The sequence below is a fragment of the Taeniopygia guttata genome, chromosome 14 (assembly GCF_048771995.1).
Source record: "Taeniopygia guttata chromosome 14, bTaeGut7.mat, whole genome shotgun sequence".
NCBI classification, from domain to species: domain Eukaryota; kingdom Metazoa; phylum Chordata; class Aves; order Passeriformes; family Estrildidae; genus Taeniopygia; species Taeniopygia guttata.
Window position 1 is genome coordinate 12,218,897 of NC_133039.1, and position 19,096 is coordinate 12,237,992.

The 19,096-nt window shown below is 38.6% G+C and overlaps 1 protein-coding gene across 49 annotated transcripts in view; it reads right to left on the reverse strand.

Annotated features, from left to right (window-relative positions):
- The window catches only part of RBFOX1 (RNA binding fox-1 homolog 1), a 1,140,648-nt gene that overhangs the window by 241,013 nt on the left and 880,539 nt on the right, over positions 1 to 19,096 (reverse strand). Inside the window, exon 9 of one of the 49 annotated variants that reach the window (XM_072935892.1) lies at positions 9,080 to 9,085. The exons of the other annotated variants lie outside the window; for them this stretch is intronic. Coding sequence (XP_072791993.1) covers positions 9,080 to 9,085 — 6 coding nt within the window. The remainder of the gene's footprint in view (positions 1 to 9,079; positions 9,086 to 19,096) is intronic. 49 annotated transcript variants of the gene reach the window in all.

Genomic DNA, 19,096 nt, shown 5'->3' on the forward strand with positions numbered 1-19,096 from the left:
GCATAGGTTAAACAAGGTAGGGTAGGAGTAGGTGGTCACAAAATTCTTAAGTATTTCAGGCCCAGCAATCTAATCTCATGTTTTAGCACAGAACTGAAGCTACTGACAGGAGTGCTCTAATAGCAGTTTCATTGAAGGCTTGCTAAGAAATCATTTAAATAGGAAGGAAATTGAGATTGCTGTATAGTATGGATGCACAGATACAGAAATAAAACTAGAAATATGCCTGAAAACTGGACTACACATTCAGACAGAACAAGAAAAAATAAAATGGTGCAAGAAAGAGCAGAGTTTTGGTCCCACCTGCATATAAGATGTAAACGGCACATTAGACAGTGACCAAAATACTTCCCCAGGCAAAAGCAGATCCCTAAGTTTTGCTACAAGGTGGAAAAAAAAAAAAAAAAAAGAAAAAATACTTCAGCAACTTCCCTGGGGCCACAATGCCTGGAAAAGGCAGATCCCTGCAATGCAGTCATCAGCCAATCAATGATGTATGCTCTAATCAGATTCTGACAGAAGTAATCTATTTAGACCATCTTTCTGCCAAATAATTAATTCTTCTTAATGCCTGAATCTAGTTCAAAATACCATAAACAATAGTTCTTCCAAATGCTGAACAACACCAATGAACTTCAAATAATTTCTGCTTCCTTCCTACACTGGCCTAACTTTCCTGTCTCTCAGACCATAAATAATTCAGGTACCACTTTGGCACCTCTTCAGAGCTTATGCTATGTCACATTTGAATCTTTTAAGTTCAAGTCTCCCATTTCTGACCACATTTCCCATTGTCCAAATGCTCTCTGTTTTCTCTTTAAGGTTTCTCAGTAGTTTTCTGGTACAAGAAACCCCAAAACTTAAAGGACAAATTTGTTTCCAAATCTCCTGATAATTTCCCTCATCCACAGCAACTTTAGATAACTGTCTCTAAAAAAGGATTACCAGACACCAGCACCACCGATGCTCTGAAAGAGAAGGTGAGCTGCTGTTGATTATCATTGCCTGAGGTGATCTGGCATTAAAGGAAATATTGATAGGCAGAAAAAGCTGTCCTGAACATCTTCCCCCACCCTCCCCAGCACAGCCGCTGGCACTAACAGCTGCACTTGTCTTCCAAAGACTATTTCCACCTTTCTGCAAAAGCCATTTATGGCCAAAGGCTCTTCAAGTGCACCAGGAGCACCACCCAGGCTTGCTCCATCTCAGCTGCTCCCTGTTCTCCTCTCCTGTGCATGAAAAACGTGTAGGAGCTGCTCTGCCAGGTACCAATTCCCCAGCCAGCTCCTGGCACACAGAACAGCAGAGCCAAAACACAGCAAGGACATTTTACTGACTCCTAAAGCAGGAAATGTCGCCTATACACATCAAAAGCACTTGCTGGTCTCGTACTGATAACCAGCATGGCAGATGTCATCAAAGCTGTATGAGTTCACTAAGCATCTCAGTTCACACGAGAGAAGAGGCAAGGATATAGCAACTGTTCAAAACCAGGAGAAACCACCATTTTCAAGTATTTGGGATACAGCAGGTTTAGAATTAAAACATTTTTCTTCTGAACCTAAAGTTGCCATTAATAATTACATTAGCATCAAATAATTACATTAGCTCTCAGCACATTAAAAACTAGCAGCAGGTCAAGACGAACCCAGCTGATTCTTCAGACAGAAAACAACAATGCTTCAGTCCCACTCAAGTTCAAATTTTAGCCCCTTTCTTCTAAATATACAATGATAGTAAGTTTGGAGATTTCAAAGACAAATAACCAATTACAGTCCTGCCAAATACAAGAGCTTCGCACAGAAGTAAAAACTTGGTAAACATGTTTGGGAAACTATTTGTAGCCCTGGAGAAATTACAGCTGATGCCCTGTAGGCCAATTGGCCTTGCAACACTTGAAGCACAATATTTCAGTAAATGTTGGTTTCTCAGCCAATCCCTCCTCTCTGGTTTCACCTTTCTTATTGTCAGTGCTGTGGTCTGAGCCATGGGCTGCTGCAATATCTCACTGGCTAAAGAATGGCCTGTTTACTTTGCATTTCTTTGGGAATGCTCCCATAAAAACCATTTCTTTCTCTACCTGCACTGCCCCAAAACAAATCCTTTTATTACCTTTATCCAGCACTTGTCATCCCCTTCAGAGGTTCACTTCAGCCTATTCCTACCCAAGCTATTACTGTCAACAACTCAAAGATGAATATCCTTTGTCTTGCCTTGAATATTGTGCTCTTTCACCCCCTAACCAAACTCCAAATGGCTTTGATGCTTTCTCCTGAAATTGCCTGCTACCAGCTAAGACCTTCTCTAAACACCTATGAACATTCTCTTTCCGTCCATAAAACCTCCTCTTGCCAGAATCACACAAAAACATTGACTGGGGGATGAACTGACTGTCCAGTGGCACGATGACCAATGTCCCTGTTCCTCTGCAGCTCAACTCTAATTTGTATCCACCTCTGATTGTAAATTCCTTTGAAGAGAATTGAATCAGGTACAAGGAGATCACCACAATGACAGCAGTATAAAAGAACGCGCACACACACACACACATGTATGCAAAAGATACACATCTACTTAGCTTCACTTTTTCCAGAACCCTTAAAGGCAAGGCTTGACCTCTTCTAAGTCTTAGAATCCCTCACTCTCTGCTTAGACTGGATTGCTAAAAGATAAGAACTTGTCTCCTGACAGCAGGGAGAGTGACTTACCCTTCAGTGAGTCGCAAGACACATTCACTTACATAGGTGATAAATGTATGCTAGAGAGAAGCAGCAGGTTAAAACTGGAGTTAAGGGATCCCTCTGTGCCTGGACTTGCCTTGGGCTACCACAGAAACGTAAGGATCTGTCATCAGCTCCACATATCAAGGCACAAAAGCCAAGAACAATCTGTGAACAGCTACTCTCTGGGAAAAAACAATCAAATAGGTATCAGTGTCTTATAACTTAGCTGCACTAACATACCAGTTAGAAAGATTCTGGACCACAACTGCATTATTATCCCAGCATTTGTGTCAAAATTAAAGCAAGATGGATCTGAAAATTTCGGTTATTTCATTTCTGTGCTCTGCACTTGGAAAAAGGATGACATTGTACTGCGAGGTGCCACACAGTAAAGTCTCCTAAAGCTACAAAAAGTGGTGGAACACACCTCCACAGGCCTGCACAGCTCTGTGAAGGAAGCTTCTCTGCGTGCCTCCAATTGTCCTGGATCACTCAGAAAAGTTAGCTGCAAAATTGTAGGAAAATACTGTTGCTTTAAGTACCAAGAGTTGATTTTGACACACAGATATCACAACATATTCACAGCACTGAAGATGTGTTACAAAGTTCTGCACTTTGTTTCTTCTGCCTTAGTGAGCACTGCATTGTTTTCCTTCTCTTGCAGAGCTCCATGCTGGCTTTTATTACATAACTCTTATCAGCTGGATAGCTGTACCAAATCACTTGAATTTTCCCTGTTGGCCCTTTTGAGAACACTCTCTCCCTTCTCCAGGCTACTTCAGATATCTTTCTCTACTCTGCTCTTTAGATTATCTGCATTTTCTAAACCAGCTGAGATTAGCCTCCAATCCATGAGAAGTTAAGCAGCATAGAAAATTTTGTATGAAACATAGAACACTTTCAAGATCTCATGCTTGTTTGATATCATGCAGTTACACAGACTAACTACTGAAAATTATGTACATCCTCCACAAATGATAAGCAGTATCACATACATCTTTAATAAAGTCTCAGGTTGTATGTATAATAATTTCACAAAATACGTAGTAGAATCATACCTGCATATATCTTCCTTAATCTCTTTCATTTATTCTTCTCTTTTGTGTGCTGAATACAGGATGACCAAGAAATAGGTATTTTTGCATGTATTTTGTCAGCATGTAAGAACAGGCTGTAATCTCCCCCTTAGGGTATATTCATTTGCAAATACAGCCCAGCAGCAACAAAAACATTTTTCCTTGCAAATCAGGAACAGAGTGACTCTAACCAATACCCACCCTTATTAAATCCTAGTGATACACCCAAGCCATGCCATCAGAGCTCTTCATCCATTCCACACAGGATTTTGGGCCATATCTGAGCACTCAACCAGTCTCAGTACCTGTTCTTGGCCATATTCTTATGGGCACCAACCAATACCTCAAAGAGGATCTCAGGAATACACCCATGCTGTACAAGAGATCAACCACCTGCCTGTCACTGTCACATCCCAGGCTTTAGTTGTGTGCAGATGACAGAGATGACAGTCACATATTTTTATTGCCAAATCTGGTCAAACAGACTTTTCTTTATTGCTGTAGTCAGGTTACTCTAACTACTGTATCACAGGAAGCTATGACTTCTTCTTGACCCCAATTAGAACATTCATTATTCATCAAAGTACAGTTTTCATTTACTTCCCTTGGGAAGCAGAGTATCACTGTGAGGATCTTTCAGTACAACTTCACCCCCTTAATACACTCAGGATTTGCTGACAAGTAACAGCTACTTATTCCCTCGAGTCAAGCTCATATTAATAGGACTGCACAGTGAATCATGAGATGGTATTAAACCCTGCCTCCTGCCTGTATAAACACATCATTCAAGCACCCTACCATGCCAAGTGCTATGGTTTGATTGCAGAAACCAGCAGAGGGTAGATATCCTAAGTGAGCAGGGTGCTTTGGAGAAACAACCAATGCAAACCCCTAAATAATAAAGACCCTAGAGGTCTTTAAAGGGATCAGAGGGAATTTCTGTTCACTACTGACAAGTTTCATATTTTCAAGAGATAAAATACCAAGACTTGAAGGCATTAGATGTAATGTAAGCCAGAACTCAGCTCTACTCAAGACACTGACAATAGCTTAAGTACTAAAGTTTAGCCAAGAGCTACAAACAAGGAGCATCTAAGGCAGGCAGGAGTTGGCTGAAAGCATTAGGAAACTCAGCTGATAGGAAGTTTGTCTCAAATCTGAATGGCAAAAAGTTAAGAAAGCTTTTTCAACTCGATTGCTACTTAATGTCTGAAGTTAATTCAGTCTCACAGGTATTTGCTAATGCACATGGTTTGAAGACACACTTACCCCACTCCTAAACTCAGTGTGGGTTCTGACACTTGGCCTATCCAGGCCAAGCTAAAACCTGCCTTTCCCTGAGAAGGGTCACATCTCTTCTGCCCCAGTCTGAGGGTCTGTGACTGAAGCCAGATCAATGTCAGTGGGATTGCTCTGGTACTCTGCAGGCACCACGCACAGCTGAATTAATTTAGAAGAATAAAATTCCCTGGATTAAGCTTCAAGAAATCTTCCTGGTAACACCGTAAATAGCTCTCACCTGAAAGAATCACATCATGTGTTTACTTTTCTTCCTTCCCTTAAGACCTATTAAAAATATTCTACTTATTCATTACACATTCCAGTCCTATGTATTCTTCAGCAATCACAGTGGATACTGAATTCATGGGAAAACTTGATTTCTAATGATATCTCTCACAACTTTCTCAGAAGAATGTAAAGCTGGGGGGGGATCATGCTACTGCTCAGAATATCAGAAGAGGAGAGAAAGCACCTAAAATCAGAAAACCAGAACACTGCTGTGTGAGTGACAGATGGTAAAAACCTTTCCTGCCATCCACTTTTTTATTTTTTGTCAATTCCACTTGATATTAGAAGCAAATAGAGAAAGAATGGCCTTTTTTAATATCACCTTCATTTAGGTTTTAATCAACCTGTGCAAGTGCCCTTGGAAGGGACCAGCTAAGGACTGGGATAAATTTGTGCAGAGAAAGACAACATAAGAGGATTATTTCTATTTTTACTGAAATTGTTGCTTTAGTGAATACTCAAGATATTAGGTGGACATTAGTAAGATTTTTATTGCTGCAAGAAATAAAACAAAGAACGAGTAGTCCCCTTCTCAGACCTCTGAAATTGTCAATTCTTTTCTGCAGTTCAAGATTGAGGACTCAGACACCAAAAACTGAACTCAAACTCTTTGACTGAGAGCATCTTACCTTCTTTCAAAAGTTTTTCAATAGTGATTTGTTTCTAACCAGAAGAAATTAAACGTCTGATACTATTTAGTAAAGAGCTAAATCAACAAAATACATGTGGCTCAACACCAGGAACAAAAATGAAGAAACGTAATATTCCTCTGCAAGTTTGAATTTGAGGTGCTCAACAAACATGAACTTTTCAAGAGGTTCATAAGACAGAGCTGACTTTTGCATATCTGGATTATAAATGCTATTATTGGAACATCTCTCTTGAATTGCACCGACAGAAAAGCACTGAATATAGCTGCTTCTAAAGAACTGTCAGATTTCAGGGTAATTAATGAGGCAACTGGGAGTAATGGATTCTTATAGAAATTATTTTCAAAGGTTTTTATAATTATCTAATTTTTTTTTATTGTTAGGTCTTCTTCACAGCCTCCCATCTTGGATGCTGGTGGGATCTGGTACTATTGCCTAACAATATTTGTGTTTTTCCACTGATCTATTTGGTTATTTGTGGTCAAAGAGCTAAATTTCCTGATTTATCCTCAAACCTTCAGCCCTAATTAGCCCTTTAGGATCACATGAAGAAAATACTGAAATATTTTGTGCTCCCCAGCCCTAACTCCTCGTGAAGCTCTGAGAATAACCAGTGTCCATCATTCTCACAGATCAGATACTGCCTGCTGTAACTCAGCTTCCTTAATCAAGCTGAAAATAGCTTTCCCTTGGAGTTTTTATAAAGCAGTAGCAAAATTCATTTTCTTCTGGAAATGGGCACACATGACTTGTACAATTTTAATGTGAATAAACATTTAAAGCTGTTCTTGAGCAAAATATCCAAGAATACGCTGACAGAAATTGCACATTCACTGTGTGATGCATTAATTTCACAGCAAAGCCAAGGCCAACACTCTCAGCAGCAGTCAATAAACTGATACTCCAGCAGAAATTCTGATTCTGCTTAGCTCACCCAGGAAAATTCATGTCTGCATAGCATGCCAGAAAAAGGGCCCAGGAATGCTCCATTCCCATGCAGCTTTCTGGAGACACCTGCCTGGGTTGTTCGGTTGCAGACAAACACAAATGTTTGTTTTAATGAGCACTTCCCAAGAGACACACACCACCAAACTTCGTAATAGACTTTACAGAAAATAAAAATTTAAATAAATTCTCACCCCAACCCAAGTTTCTGTTTCAAGGGGTTTCTGGAAACACCTTGAAAACAAAATTCTCTACAAAGAGCAGTGCCCTGGTGTTTCTTCATTTCTTAGAAAACTGTCATTAGAAACCCTGTTTGAGTTTCCATCTGTCAAAACTGCAAGAGTAGTTAGCCACACCCGTAAGTTCTTTATATACACATAAAAGGGATAGTTTAGTTCCTAGAATCATAGAATGATTTGGCTTGGAAGAGACCTTAAGAATCATCCCATTTCAATGCTCCTGCCCTGGATAGGGACATCTTCCATTAAAGGAGGTTTGCCAGAGCTCCATCAGCCTGACCTTGAAATCTTCCAGGGATGGGGCATCCACAGTATCTCTGGCCAACCTATGCCAGGGTCTCACAATCCTCACAGTTAAAGTTCCTTCCTGTAAACCTACTCGCAGTTTAAAATCATCTCCCTTGTCCTGTTACTCCATGCTCTTACAAAAAATCTCTGTCCATGTGTCCTGTAGGCTCCCGTCAGGCACTGGAAGGCCACAGTTAGAGCACCCCAAAGCCTTCTTTTCTCCTGGCTGAGCAATGCCAGTGCTCTCAGCCTTTCCTCACAGGAGAAGTGCTTCATCCCACTGATTGATAGTAAAAGGGTTTAAAATCATGGGGATTTAGGGTTAAAAGGAAAATTAAGCTTAGTAGGCCCAGAAAAGAAAATAAATACCCTAAGTACAGGAAGACTTTGTACCTTACTAGAACTGCACCTGTGTAGCTAGTACATGATAAATGATATAATTGTTAGATGTGATGATTTTTGGTAATTAAATATAATTACTGTTTAATTGTAAGAATAATCATGAGAACCTGTGGTCAGGGGCCTCAAAGATCACGAGAAACTCATGTCAGTGTATACAATAGAACAATATAAGTTTAATAATTAATATGTAAGTTATATAATGATAGAATATAAAATACGTTCAGCTCGAAAGCCACGTTGGACTCAGATTTGGGTCTGTACCCTTCCCCTGATTCCCAGAGCTCTCAATTAAAGCACCTTCATAGAATCATATCCCGTGATTATGTGTGTTCCTGAACGCTGACATGATCATCTCAGTGCCACCCCTGCACTGGCTCCAACAGGTCCCAGAATGGGTCAGGCTGGAGTGGACCACAGTGGGACATCTGGTGCCACCCCCCTGTTCCAGCAGGGCCACCCCAGAGCACAGGAGAGTGTCCAGATTCTTCTGGAATATCCCCAGTGAGGGACACTCCACAACCTCTCAGGGCAGTCTGAGCCAGAGCTGGATGCAGAACTCCAAGTGGATTCTCACCACAGCAGAGTCCATGCACAAAGGATTTTGAACCACCTTGGTTCAATGGAAAACTTGCATTTCTAAGTCAGGCTCATTGGACTAACAACATTTCCAAAGCCTCAGAAGTCCTGCTGCCAGCAGCAGCCCCAGCAAGCTCTAGAACTGTGGGCAGTAGCAGCTCAGGAGCCGTGAAAATATTACAGACTCATGTTCTCAAACATTTTTAATAGGTGACTTTCTGCAATGATAAAAGCTACAGAAAGTCTAATTTTAGGATCTGTTCATCATTTGTGTCTGGAACATTTTCTTCTACATTTTATTTTGAGGCAAAAACAAATCACATGCTGGGTAGTTGCAATCTTTCAGTGATTTGCTTTAATGCATCCAGATACAGTATCGTGGATACCTGTGTTACATAAAGAAACTTCAAACAGTTGACAGGTACATTAAATCAAAACAAAATCAAAAGAAGATTAGCACACAAGCACTTTTCCATCAGGGAATCCATTTGTACAAGAGTCAAGTTCTACAGAGACATCTCCCTGCCTGTACAGCACAGCTTCCCTTGCCCAGGGAGCACTGAGGGATGCTCTGCCTCGAGTCAGACCTAAGAGAGTCAAAGCAGTTTGACCCTTGTCTTCCCCAGCTGATGCCTTGGTAACAGCATAAAACTTTGTTCAAAAATATTTCAAAATACCTAATGATGCCTCTGTAGTAATAATTTGTCAGTAGCTGTTTCAGTAATAAATGAAAGTTAATGCACATTTCTAATTTCTGTATTAGCATTCACAACTCAGACATTATTTCAATATAAAACATATGGTGAAATCAAATTAGTAGTGAGAAAATCAACTCAAGCCATAGAGAAACTAGAAATTCACCATTAAATAAAAACTGCCGAGGACCATCACCTTCTTAAAATGGAACAGCACAAATTCAACCAAAATAAAAGATTAGTGTGCAAATAGTAGAGGACTAATTACATAATGTACCTTTACAAAATTACATAATATGGGTGCAGCTTATTTCCCTGTTTGCTGTTTGAAAAATAGATTGTTTAATAACCCATCAAAGCTATCTGTAAACCACGGCAACAATAGAGCAGATGTTGACTGTTGTCTTGTGCCTCACAGACATAATTAAATACAATGAAACACTCACGCACCCAAATAATGGAGGACAAACAAATACAGCAATGCTGCTCTAGAAACATAATAAACCTCATTTACTGGGCACCTGCCTTATATTAATCTGCGATATTTAAACCAGGGAGGAAAACAGGGAAGAAGGTGTTCATTTGCCTGCAGATCATAAAAACTACAAAGAATTCCTGGCATTATAAAGGAGCTGTAACTTCTGCAATACTTCCCCACACCGTTGACTTCCACAAAGCTCAGAGGGAATCACCTTTTCTACTGTGACCAAGCCAGGACAGGACAGCTGCGTTTGCTGTACAAAAAGGTACCTGAATTTATGACTCTGAACGACCCAAACAGGTTAAAACACATTGTGCCTGCTGTGTAATAGATTCTTCAGATGCCTCTGGAAAACCAGGTTCCCTTTGATTGCAAAACACATTCCCTGCAATTATTTCCTGTCCCCTCTCCCATCTTGCTTTTAAAGAGGCAACGGAAAGCAAAGATTAGGTTCCAAACCTATCCAACCAAGTGGTTTTCTGCTAGGACAATATTCAACAAACTAGTTCACATCAAAATTTCAGAGATTTTTAAAAAACATCCTTATCTTCATTTCTATAATCAAATGTAGATACATATTTTCTTTCATAATATCAATATTGTTCCACTATTTGAATAGGGTAATTATGCAAATCAAAACAAAGTTAAGTACCTAATCCTGCAGTTGCTATTAAGAAACAAAGTTTCCAGGCAAAAAAAGCAACTTCAAAAATTATCACTCACATGGATTGCAGAGGAACACGGAAGCTTATTTTTGTTAATAAAAACAAAAAATATTTTAAAATTATAATATTAAATAAGTGCTATTATTTGCTTTTATTTTAGGTAAAGAATATAAAACTGCTTTCCTTACTGCAAATGCGTTTTGCCTTTATATTTAATTTAGTTATTTCTAAGAAACAAGACAGAATATAATGTGATCTGCATCTCTTTATAGTAATAAAACCATGCTAGTCTCCTTCCATAGACAACACTATAAAGCATAAATCCAAATGGAAAACAAATGGAAGTATAATGCCACTGTGAAGCAAACCAATCAACCCTAAAACAGCTGAGATAGATCTCATCCAGTAGTTCATTCATTCTTTATAGAAAAGAAATGAAAATATTCCTAGGTGTATCAGATTAAAAAAAAAGAAAAAAAAAAACAACAACCACCCTCAGCAGCTCTGAAAGGTTGTAAAGCACTAAATTCCTTTGATTTATGAGGCAGCGTCCACCGCACTGAGCAAAACAACTCAGCATGCCAGGACCCTTTTCCCTGAAATTCCTTTATTAACAGAGCCCGGCTCTGCGAGGGAACAAAAGCAGTGGTGCGGGGTGTATAAATCATTAATACTCTGCCGTGCAATGGCTGAATTTCCTGTGTGAGCTGGGAAGCCTTCCTGCACAACAGGGATTTTGGGCTTGGAATTGGCTGCTATGAAATGTACTTCATCATCCGCCGCGTTTGACGCTTCCCAATAGCTTTGTACTTTTCCTCTCCTTTTTCTCCCCCAAGCCCAGCAACTGCAATAGAAATTTATTGGATTTTATGTCTGCAAATAAAAGGAAGAGAAAAGCAGGAAAGGAGCAAGCAAGCCCATTCAGAAGCAGAATACTTTTCCCTTCATTTAAAGGCAGGTTGTGTGCAAATAAAATCCAGTACCGACAAATTAATTTTAATAATTTTTAGTTTACCACTCTAAACTTAAAAAAAAAAAAGAAAAAAATCCAATTGAAGAGGGTTTACCCCTAAAAAGGAAAAAATATTAACTATCATGAAAAATGGGACTCCTCTCTAAATTAAATAATCTTCTATTGAAGCATTTAAGAAGAGGCAGGAAAAAGGGCACAGGAACTCCTGAACTCTGCTGTTTGTTTGTTTTTATTTCTGCTGTATCAAAAAGCTTTCCAAAGAGCAACAGGCAATTGCACGTGCACATGCCAAGCCTGGTATTGCAAGTGAACCTGGCAGAGATGGTATCAAAGGGAAAGGAAAAAATAAACCAAGCCCCTTGGAACTGCAGTTTCTGAATGCTCCTGTATTTTCGCAGCATGACGTGCTGAACTTGGGTAGGGAATATCAAAACTACTTATCCTGCCCCTGAAGTATGTGCAATACAATAATGGCAAAGCTGAATGCTTTCCCAAACTTTGAGATGAAATAGCAAGTAATCTTGATGAAACATTCTGTGCTAAAACATTCCTTTTGGGGCTAGACTTGGGAAAACCAAAGAGCATGACAGACTGAGCAATGCTGAAAAAGCAGACTCAAACCATATGCTACCCATCAGGGAAAATGACACACATTGCAAAGGTAACCAAGGATCCAATCCGTGCTCCAGCCAGGCCAGAGCACAATTCCAAAGGTATCCAGTATCAATTCCAAAGGTATCCAGCATCAGCACCCCCAAAAAACACATTCATCCCATCTAAGCCATAAATATCCAAGGCACTTGGAACGCTGCTTTGCAAAGTGAGCAAGCTGAAGTCAGAACAGGGAAACATTCCAGTGGGCCATTTTACACTTCTGCAGCCATCCAGCAGACTCGGGATTACAAGAATAAGCCTGCAATGCATGCAGGAGTCCCTCTGCATTACACAATAATGACATTCTCAACGGAAATAAATGAAGCCCCTGCAGTGCTATTCTGTCAGCTTTTGAAAGTAAATAACTTCACTTCTGACAAGACAGAGACATTTTTTTCCTCCTCCTGCCACAGAGCATTAATTGAGCCATGCAGCCTTGTAACATCCCAAAGACAGGACTAATACATGACAAGGAAGAAAGCTTATGGAGGGGACACTCATGGAATATATGGGCTGCCTAAGTTATTTTCAACCCCAAATTTTCATACACGCTCTGTTTTGGCAAAATCTTCTTCTCAGGGAGAACTTTTAACCTTGTTTTTGTGTCCCTTTACAATGTTTAACTTATTTCAAATAAACACATTTCACACTGCTTCATGAAAGACTGTACTTATCATAAGCTTGTATTTTAAAACTTCTTATCTTTCCTTGTTTGTAAATAAAGCTTCATGCCCATAATCAATATCTGTAATTAACTATTTCACATATACAAGACTTACTGTCCACAACAGGGATAATGATGATTGCTATTAAAAAAAAATGCTATGAGAGGCAAAACCAAAGAAGTCAACTTCAAAACTACGCCATAATTATAATAAATATTATTGCAAATCAGTAAGGAATTGAGGCAAGGCATATTAGAACTATAAGTATATACACAAACCACAAATATGAGATGACAGTATAAAACCAATGTACAGTTACCAAAAAAAAATTATATTCAAGATGTTATAGTTAGGAAGAGCAACACTTTCTGGTGCATTTTGAAATAAAGGGTTAAAAGGTAAATTTAAAGATGGTCTAAGATGAAAGACTTGCATTCTTATTCATGAGTACCTGAACATCTTAAGTATTTCAATTTTGAAGTACCACAGAATTTCTTTCCATATCTGGAGGAAAAAGTAAAAATCGGTGACTCACTGTGAACAAAAAATAATTCACTGAACACTTCAGTTCTTACTACAGTATCTAATTTTGATTCTGCCTGTGTTCAACACAACGAGAGAGAGCAGGATCAAAACACTGCGAGATCCCTCCACAGCTGGAGCCTGCTCTAGTGCAAAAGACCAAAGGCCCAAGTACAACCAGTCAGGATAGCACAGACATTAGATATGCTATTTTCTCTAATTAAATTCACTGGGCTGCTGCACTGACAGAGTGGGAGGGGAAGCAAAATGTAAAAGAAGTCAATGGTGCTGCACTAGGCAACTCTGAGGGAAATGAGCAATGCCAGCAAGGAAATGACAGCAGGTTCTCAGGAGAGCTCTTCCACTACACATCACACTTTAAAACTGATAAATCAATCGCACATGCACCTTTAAAAGGCAGGAAAGCTTGAAGGATTCTTGGAGGGTGTTGACTTCTCCTTTCCACCAACACTATTCTAACTCTATAAAACAAGGTGATAAATTCCAGTGTCACAATTTTTATCACTTTCATTTATGCCACCTATTAAAATCTTCAAATATATTCTTAGCAGGATTAATATTAACATGGTCATTGTACGTATTTACCAACTCACAAATACACATGTTGAATGAACACCAAAAAAAAAAATCAGTCTAGTTTTGAATGGCTACAGTCAAAAAAAAAAAAAAAATCTAAAACTGAAATATCTACTGGCTGCCCTTAGAAAAACCCCTGCTTACATAACCACCACACACTCTCCTTGGCATAAAATATCACATCACTTTTTTTTTTCCAGAAAGTATCCATCCATATACATGTTTAGCAAATATAAAGAATGAGGATAACGTACAAATAGCTCACAACAGAATATCCAGACATCCCTTTTTCAGATAAAGCGTTTTAAAACGTTAAGAGAGGTCACTTAGAAAAGAATAGTGGTTCTAAGCCGAAAATATTCACCTGCTCCTGTCACACGGAAGCTCCTTTGCAACTGCTCTTGTCTTACAGTCCCAAGCAGCAGGTAACCTTCTTAACCGATTCTTCTGGTTTGTTGAGGGGGTTGTGTTTGGAGTTGGTTTTCTCTTTTTGGTTGGGGCTTTATTTCCCCCTCCTTCTAGTATTTAAAGAGGAGAGTACTTCACTAAAGCACCTCCTCTCCTTTTGTAAGAGACTGACCTTGTTTGACAAGGCTGGAGCTAAATGCCCCAAACCAGCTCTTTCTCAGGATGAGAGCTGCTCCAGCACTTGATCCTCAAGCCACTTCTCATTAGCCTCTGCCAAACAACGGAGCAGCTCTCGGGAGACAAAAGATATGTCAACGTGGAAATTGGGCTTCAGTCACAGGTGGAGTCACAAATACCAGCTCTCGAGTTTGTTGGTGAATACCACACGGTCTTATTTACCCTGATCAGGATAAACAGCAAGACATCACTCCTGAAATCCGCATTAGCAGCACTCCTGGGTGCAACAGCTGCACGCCCACCTTTTGAGGTCTGCTCCATTCACACACTAAAATTCCCTCGGAGTGCCACAGTGCCCCCTTAGGTACAAACGCATCCACAGGATATGGTCTGTAGCATGGCAGCTCCTTTGCTGTTTTAGCAGAGTGCTAGAATGTGTCTGACACAGCACAGCCTTTTTACCCTACACATATGAATAAACAAGAACTGTGTTTCTCTTGGGGCAGCAAAGCCGGTTAAATGAATCAGAAAAGCCTGAAAATATTGCCTACCCTCAGTCCATCAGCTACTGGACAATTATTCAAGGCCCAGCTGTAAGAAAAACAGATGGTGAGTGAGCATTAGTACCGTGGACTTCTTTGCACTCATGCAGTCATAAGCAGAGGTTGTATGTTCTCACATGAAAATTGCTATGAAATAGCAGAGAGCAACAAAATCGTGCAAAGACTCCAATTTATAAGATAACAGATGCTTAAAATCTTCAAAAACTAAGGTCAGATTAACTGATTTTACAGGAGAGCCACAGAGTGAGTACTGTAAATGGACCAGGCAAAGAAAGGCAGTGTTGTCATTATTGGTTTAAGCAGTGTCACCATAAAACATCAGTTATTGAATTCAACTGACATACCTGAACCTTTGAAGAGCCACTGAAGTATTAAATGCAAAAACTAGATACTCAGAACTGTAACTGCAATGGTGGCATTCAGCAATTGATGTGCTATTAAAAAAAGTTAAACTGTATCCGGGAACTGTTCGAATTGTTCATCCATTCAATTTTTTACACAATTTAAGCACAAAGATAATCTGTTCTAATCCTTATTCCATTATTGACACTATTGACTACATCAATTGAAATTGCTACCAAATAAATCAACGTTGAATTAAGCCATGAAGAAACAATGTGATAAAAAGTCTTTCAGGCTCCTATAAATCATCAGATCCAGAAGCATGACATAAGCAACTGAGAGGGGAATTCAGCTTTTCTCCATAGCCATAATGCTTAAGGCCCAAATAAAATTACACTAATTTACCATGTAAGCAGTAATGGAATAGCTGAGGTAGAGATGGAGGTTTTGTTGGTTTCTGCTTTGTTTTCATGGTGGATTCTTTTCATCATTGATATGAGAACTATACCATGAACTACTTTGTTAAAGACAGAAAAGGTTGATATTGAAGTTTCAGTTCAATTGTTTTCGATCTGTGAATGTCCACTATGAGCAATTGCTCCATTTAAGAGGAATTACCCTTTGTACAAACCACTTCACTATTTAAAACAAAGCACATCTATCATCATTAAACAGAAAAAAAAATACCAATTTTAAAATAATGACAGCAGCATTGTACACTGTGACATGGAAGATTCTGTCATGTTTCAAAACAAGTTTCTTTTGTCACTTCACTCAGAAAACCCCAACAGAATGACCAGGAAAACAGACCACAGGAAAACATCAGTTAACAGAGCTAAGCCTCCATTAATATACCCCAAATCCCAGTTTACCAGTGATCGATATTTTGCTGCAAAAATTACTTCAGTTTACCATTTGATGTTAACTTGTGGTCAGAAATTCGGTTTTGCACTGATGTGTCTTATTAAGGAGAAGAGAAAATACATGCGTGGAGCTGTTTCTAAGCCCATGAAATCTTACCAAAAGATAGGGTGCACCACAAATGCAACTTCTTTTCTCCTGTATCTTTAAATTGACACTAAGGAAAATTCTCACCCAAATGCATCCACACCTCCCCAGCTGACCCTGTCCTTACAGTGACGCAGTGAAAAGTTGCAAGGCAAAGCCCCACGTTCTCCCTCTGTTCAGTGCTGCCACTGACACAGTCACTTTGGTGTGATGTTCTTCCAAAAGTCACTCTGGATTCCCATAGTTAGAACCATCTCATTAAGAAAATGTCCACATAATTTCAGACTATTTCAAGCAACTAACTCAGAAATATTCTTCAGTTTCTGTTGGCTTTTTCAAGTGAATGTCTTATCGAGAGTTGATCTGTAACATGAACTAGGCCTCTGTCCTTTATTTATTTTCAACTTTATTTTCAAGAGTTGAACTCAAAATATTTTTAGGTAAAGAATCCTCCATGCATAAACTGTTTTTAAAAAAATTCAGTTCCTCACTTGGCTCTTAAAATATTACACACATGTGTAAAGTAAAAGATATCAGAGCAAATACTCAAGTTTCTAACCCTGGAAAAAGTAGTACAGCACTTCTGTAGCACACTGTGGAAAAGTTTATCCATTTATCCTAAACAAACTGGCCAAGTGATGCCACTTGCACAAATAAATTATGGCCAATTTTAAATGGCTACCAAAGCATTTCCCCAAATGATTCATTCAGCTCCAAAGAAAACCAGCATCCTTGTGGCTATGAGGGTAAATAAATATTTAGTGACAACGACTGGCTTACCCATCTCGAGAAGAATGTAATGCCTTTCACAGACTTCCAAGAAAGACATAACTCCAATTGTAAAACTTACACATGACAGAATACCAATGTACATACACAAAAATAAGAATAATTATAATTATCTTCATAAGTTCTAAACAGGCAGCAAAGTTTAACAACTGAGAGCTCAGTTGTAATACAGATGTCTGAGTTCAATTTAATTGACGTGCAAGTCAGCAGACATATCTCAAGTGCAATTTTTAGAGAGAAAAAAATACATTATAGCTTCACAATATCTATTTACTGCTGGTCACAGGTTGCACAGGCAGGAGGATTCACTGGTTATTAAGTTGCCACAGAAAGCTTTTAGGTTACCTGTATTTCAGATCGATAGACAACTTGATACAGAGAGAAAAACATTTACAGTTTCACTAAAATAGTGACATTTGCACTAAACATACAAACTAAGTATTTTTGTCAATTTGTTCTAAACTATCAGATATGGGGAAAAGAGAAAAAAAAAGCAAAGTAGATTTTCATGGTAAAAGTTTATTAACGTTTTTCAAAAAAACCCAACTTCTTATTCCTTTACTGTTTAAAACCAAAACCACATTATATGGCTTGGCAGGTGATGTCAACTCAATCCTCTCTGCCTGGATAATTTTGAGATAAATTAGCATTGTTTCTAAAGAAATACTTAACAAAATGCATAAAACAAGAGGCCATATGTGAATTAAGAACATGATTATCTCTCTAGGAATTCAGAATAACTAAAATGCCAACCAGCAGTCAAAAGAACCAAAAAGCACAGAATTTTGAACCTGCCACAATTTTCATCACAAATTTAGCAGACTCTTCAACCTATTATATAATTGTGATTACCACAGGCAGGATGATTCTAAACTCACAATAGGATTAAGGAGATGAGAAAGCAAACACTTTAAAAAAATTCTTTCAGTGTGGCAGTTAATCCACTGAAAGAGTTAAAAATTATCCGCTAGATATAGCGCTTTGTAAAGTGCATTAGCAATCACTTCTCATCTTTCTCTCAGATGGAATAGATGCAGTTGAATTCCCTGTTTTAAAGTATTCATTAGAGTTGCACAGTTTCTGAAACCTTAAAGCAGTGCCATGCTATATATGTGTTTGCATAATGATACTGCAATATCTCACTGAGGAAGGTTATTAGAGCACCCAGCCTCATCTTTATGTTATCCTTTAGCAGCTCCTTGTGTGGCCATGTTGACCTCTCACCTGAATTCCCATTTTTCCTTTCAAAAGCCCTCTTTAACACACAACTTCTTCTTTGACAAACTCAAAACAACAAATCCAGAACAAAACACAGGAGTACATTTTGTATGTAACCACTAAGTGCACAAGTCACACTGCATCATTAAAGCTGATCTATAAATGCCATTCCCAAAACAGATCCGGAATACAGAATTACCAAGAATGTACATTTTAGTTATGGCATGCAAATTACTGAAATTTAAATACATCATATTTATCTGATGCAAATTTTAATTGCAGACATATGAATCCCTCCCACATGCATGGATAATCTAGGGCGCATGCAAGAATCTGTTATTATGCACTCCTAAGCTGGAAGTCAGAAATGGTTTATACTATACTACAGCAGAAAAAAAAACCTACAGGAAGGTTTTATCCTGAAAATAGTGGAGCTCTCTTCTTTCAACAGGAACAGAAAAACAAATGTCCCCAAATAAAAATAAGCTTTAAATCTATTTTATCTATTTTTTTAGGAACAAAAAGAAATACTGTTTAACATCTTTCAGGCATTTGTGAATGCAGAAATAAAGTTAGACTTTCAGGGAAGTCAATATGCACAGGAACTGTTGTAGAGGAAGTTGGAAGAAATGCCCCTATTTGTTACAGTAGGCACAAGAATATTTTTTTTCTCCTGAAGTTGCAAGAGAAGTAACAGGATAGACTGGATTAATCATTTTTTGCATGATAACATATTTCTGTCTTAGCTCTACACACTTACTAGATGACTCTGTAATGGTGGATTCAGTTATAAAATAGAGTAGGACACAAAGATGATTTCAAATTCCTAATTTAAAAAAAAGTGCTATTATATAGTTATTTCACACTATAG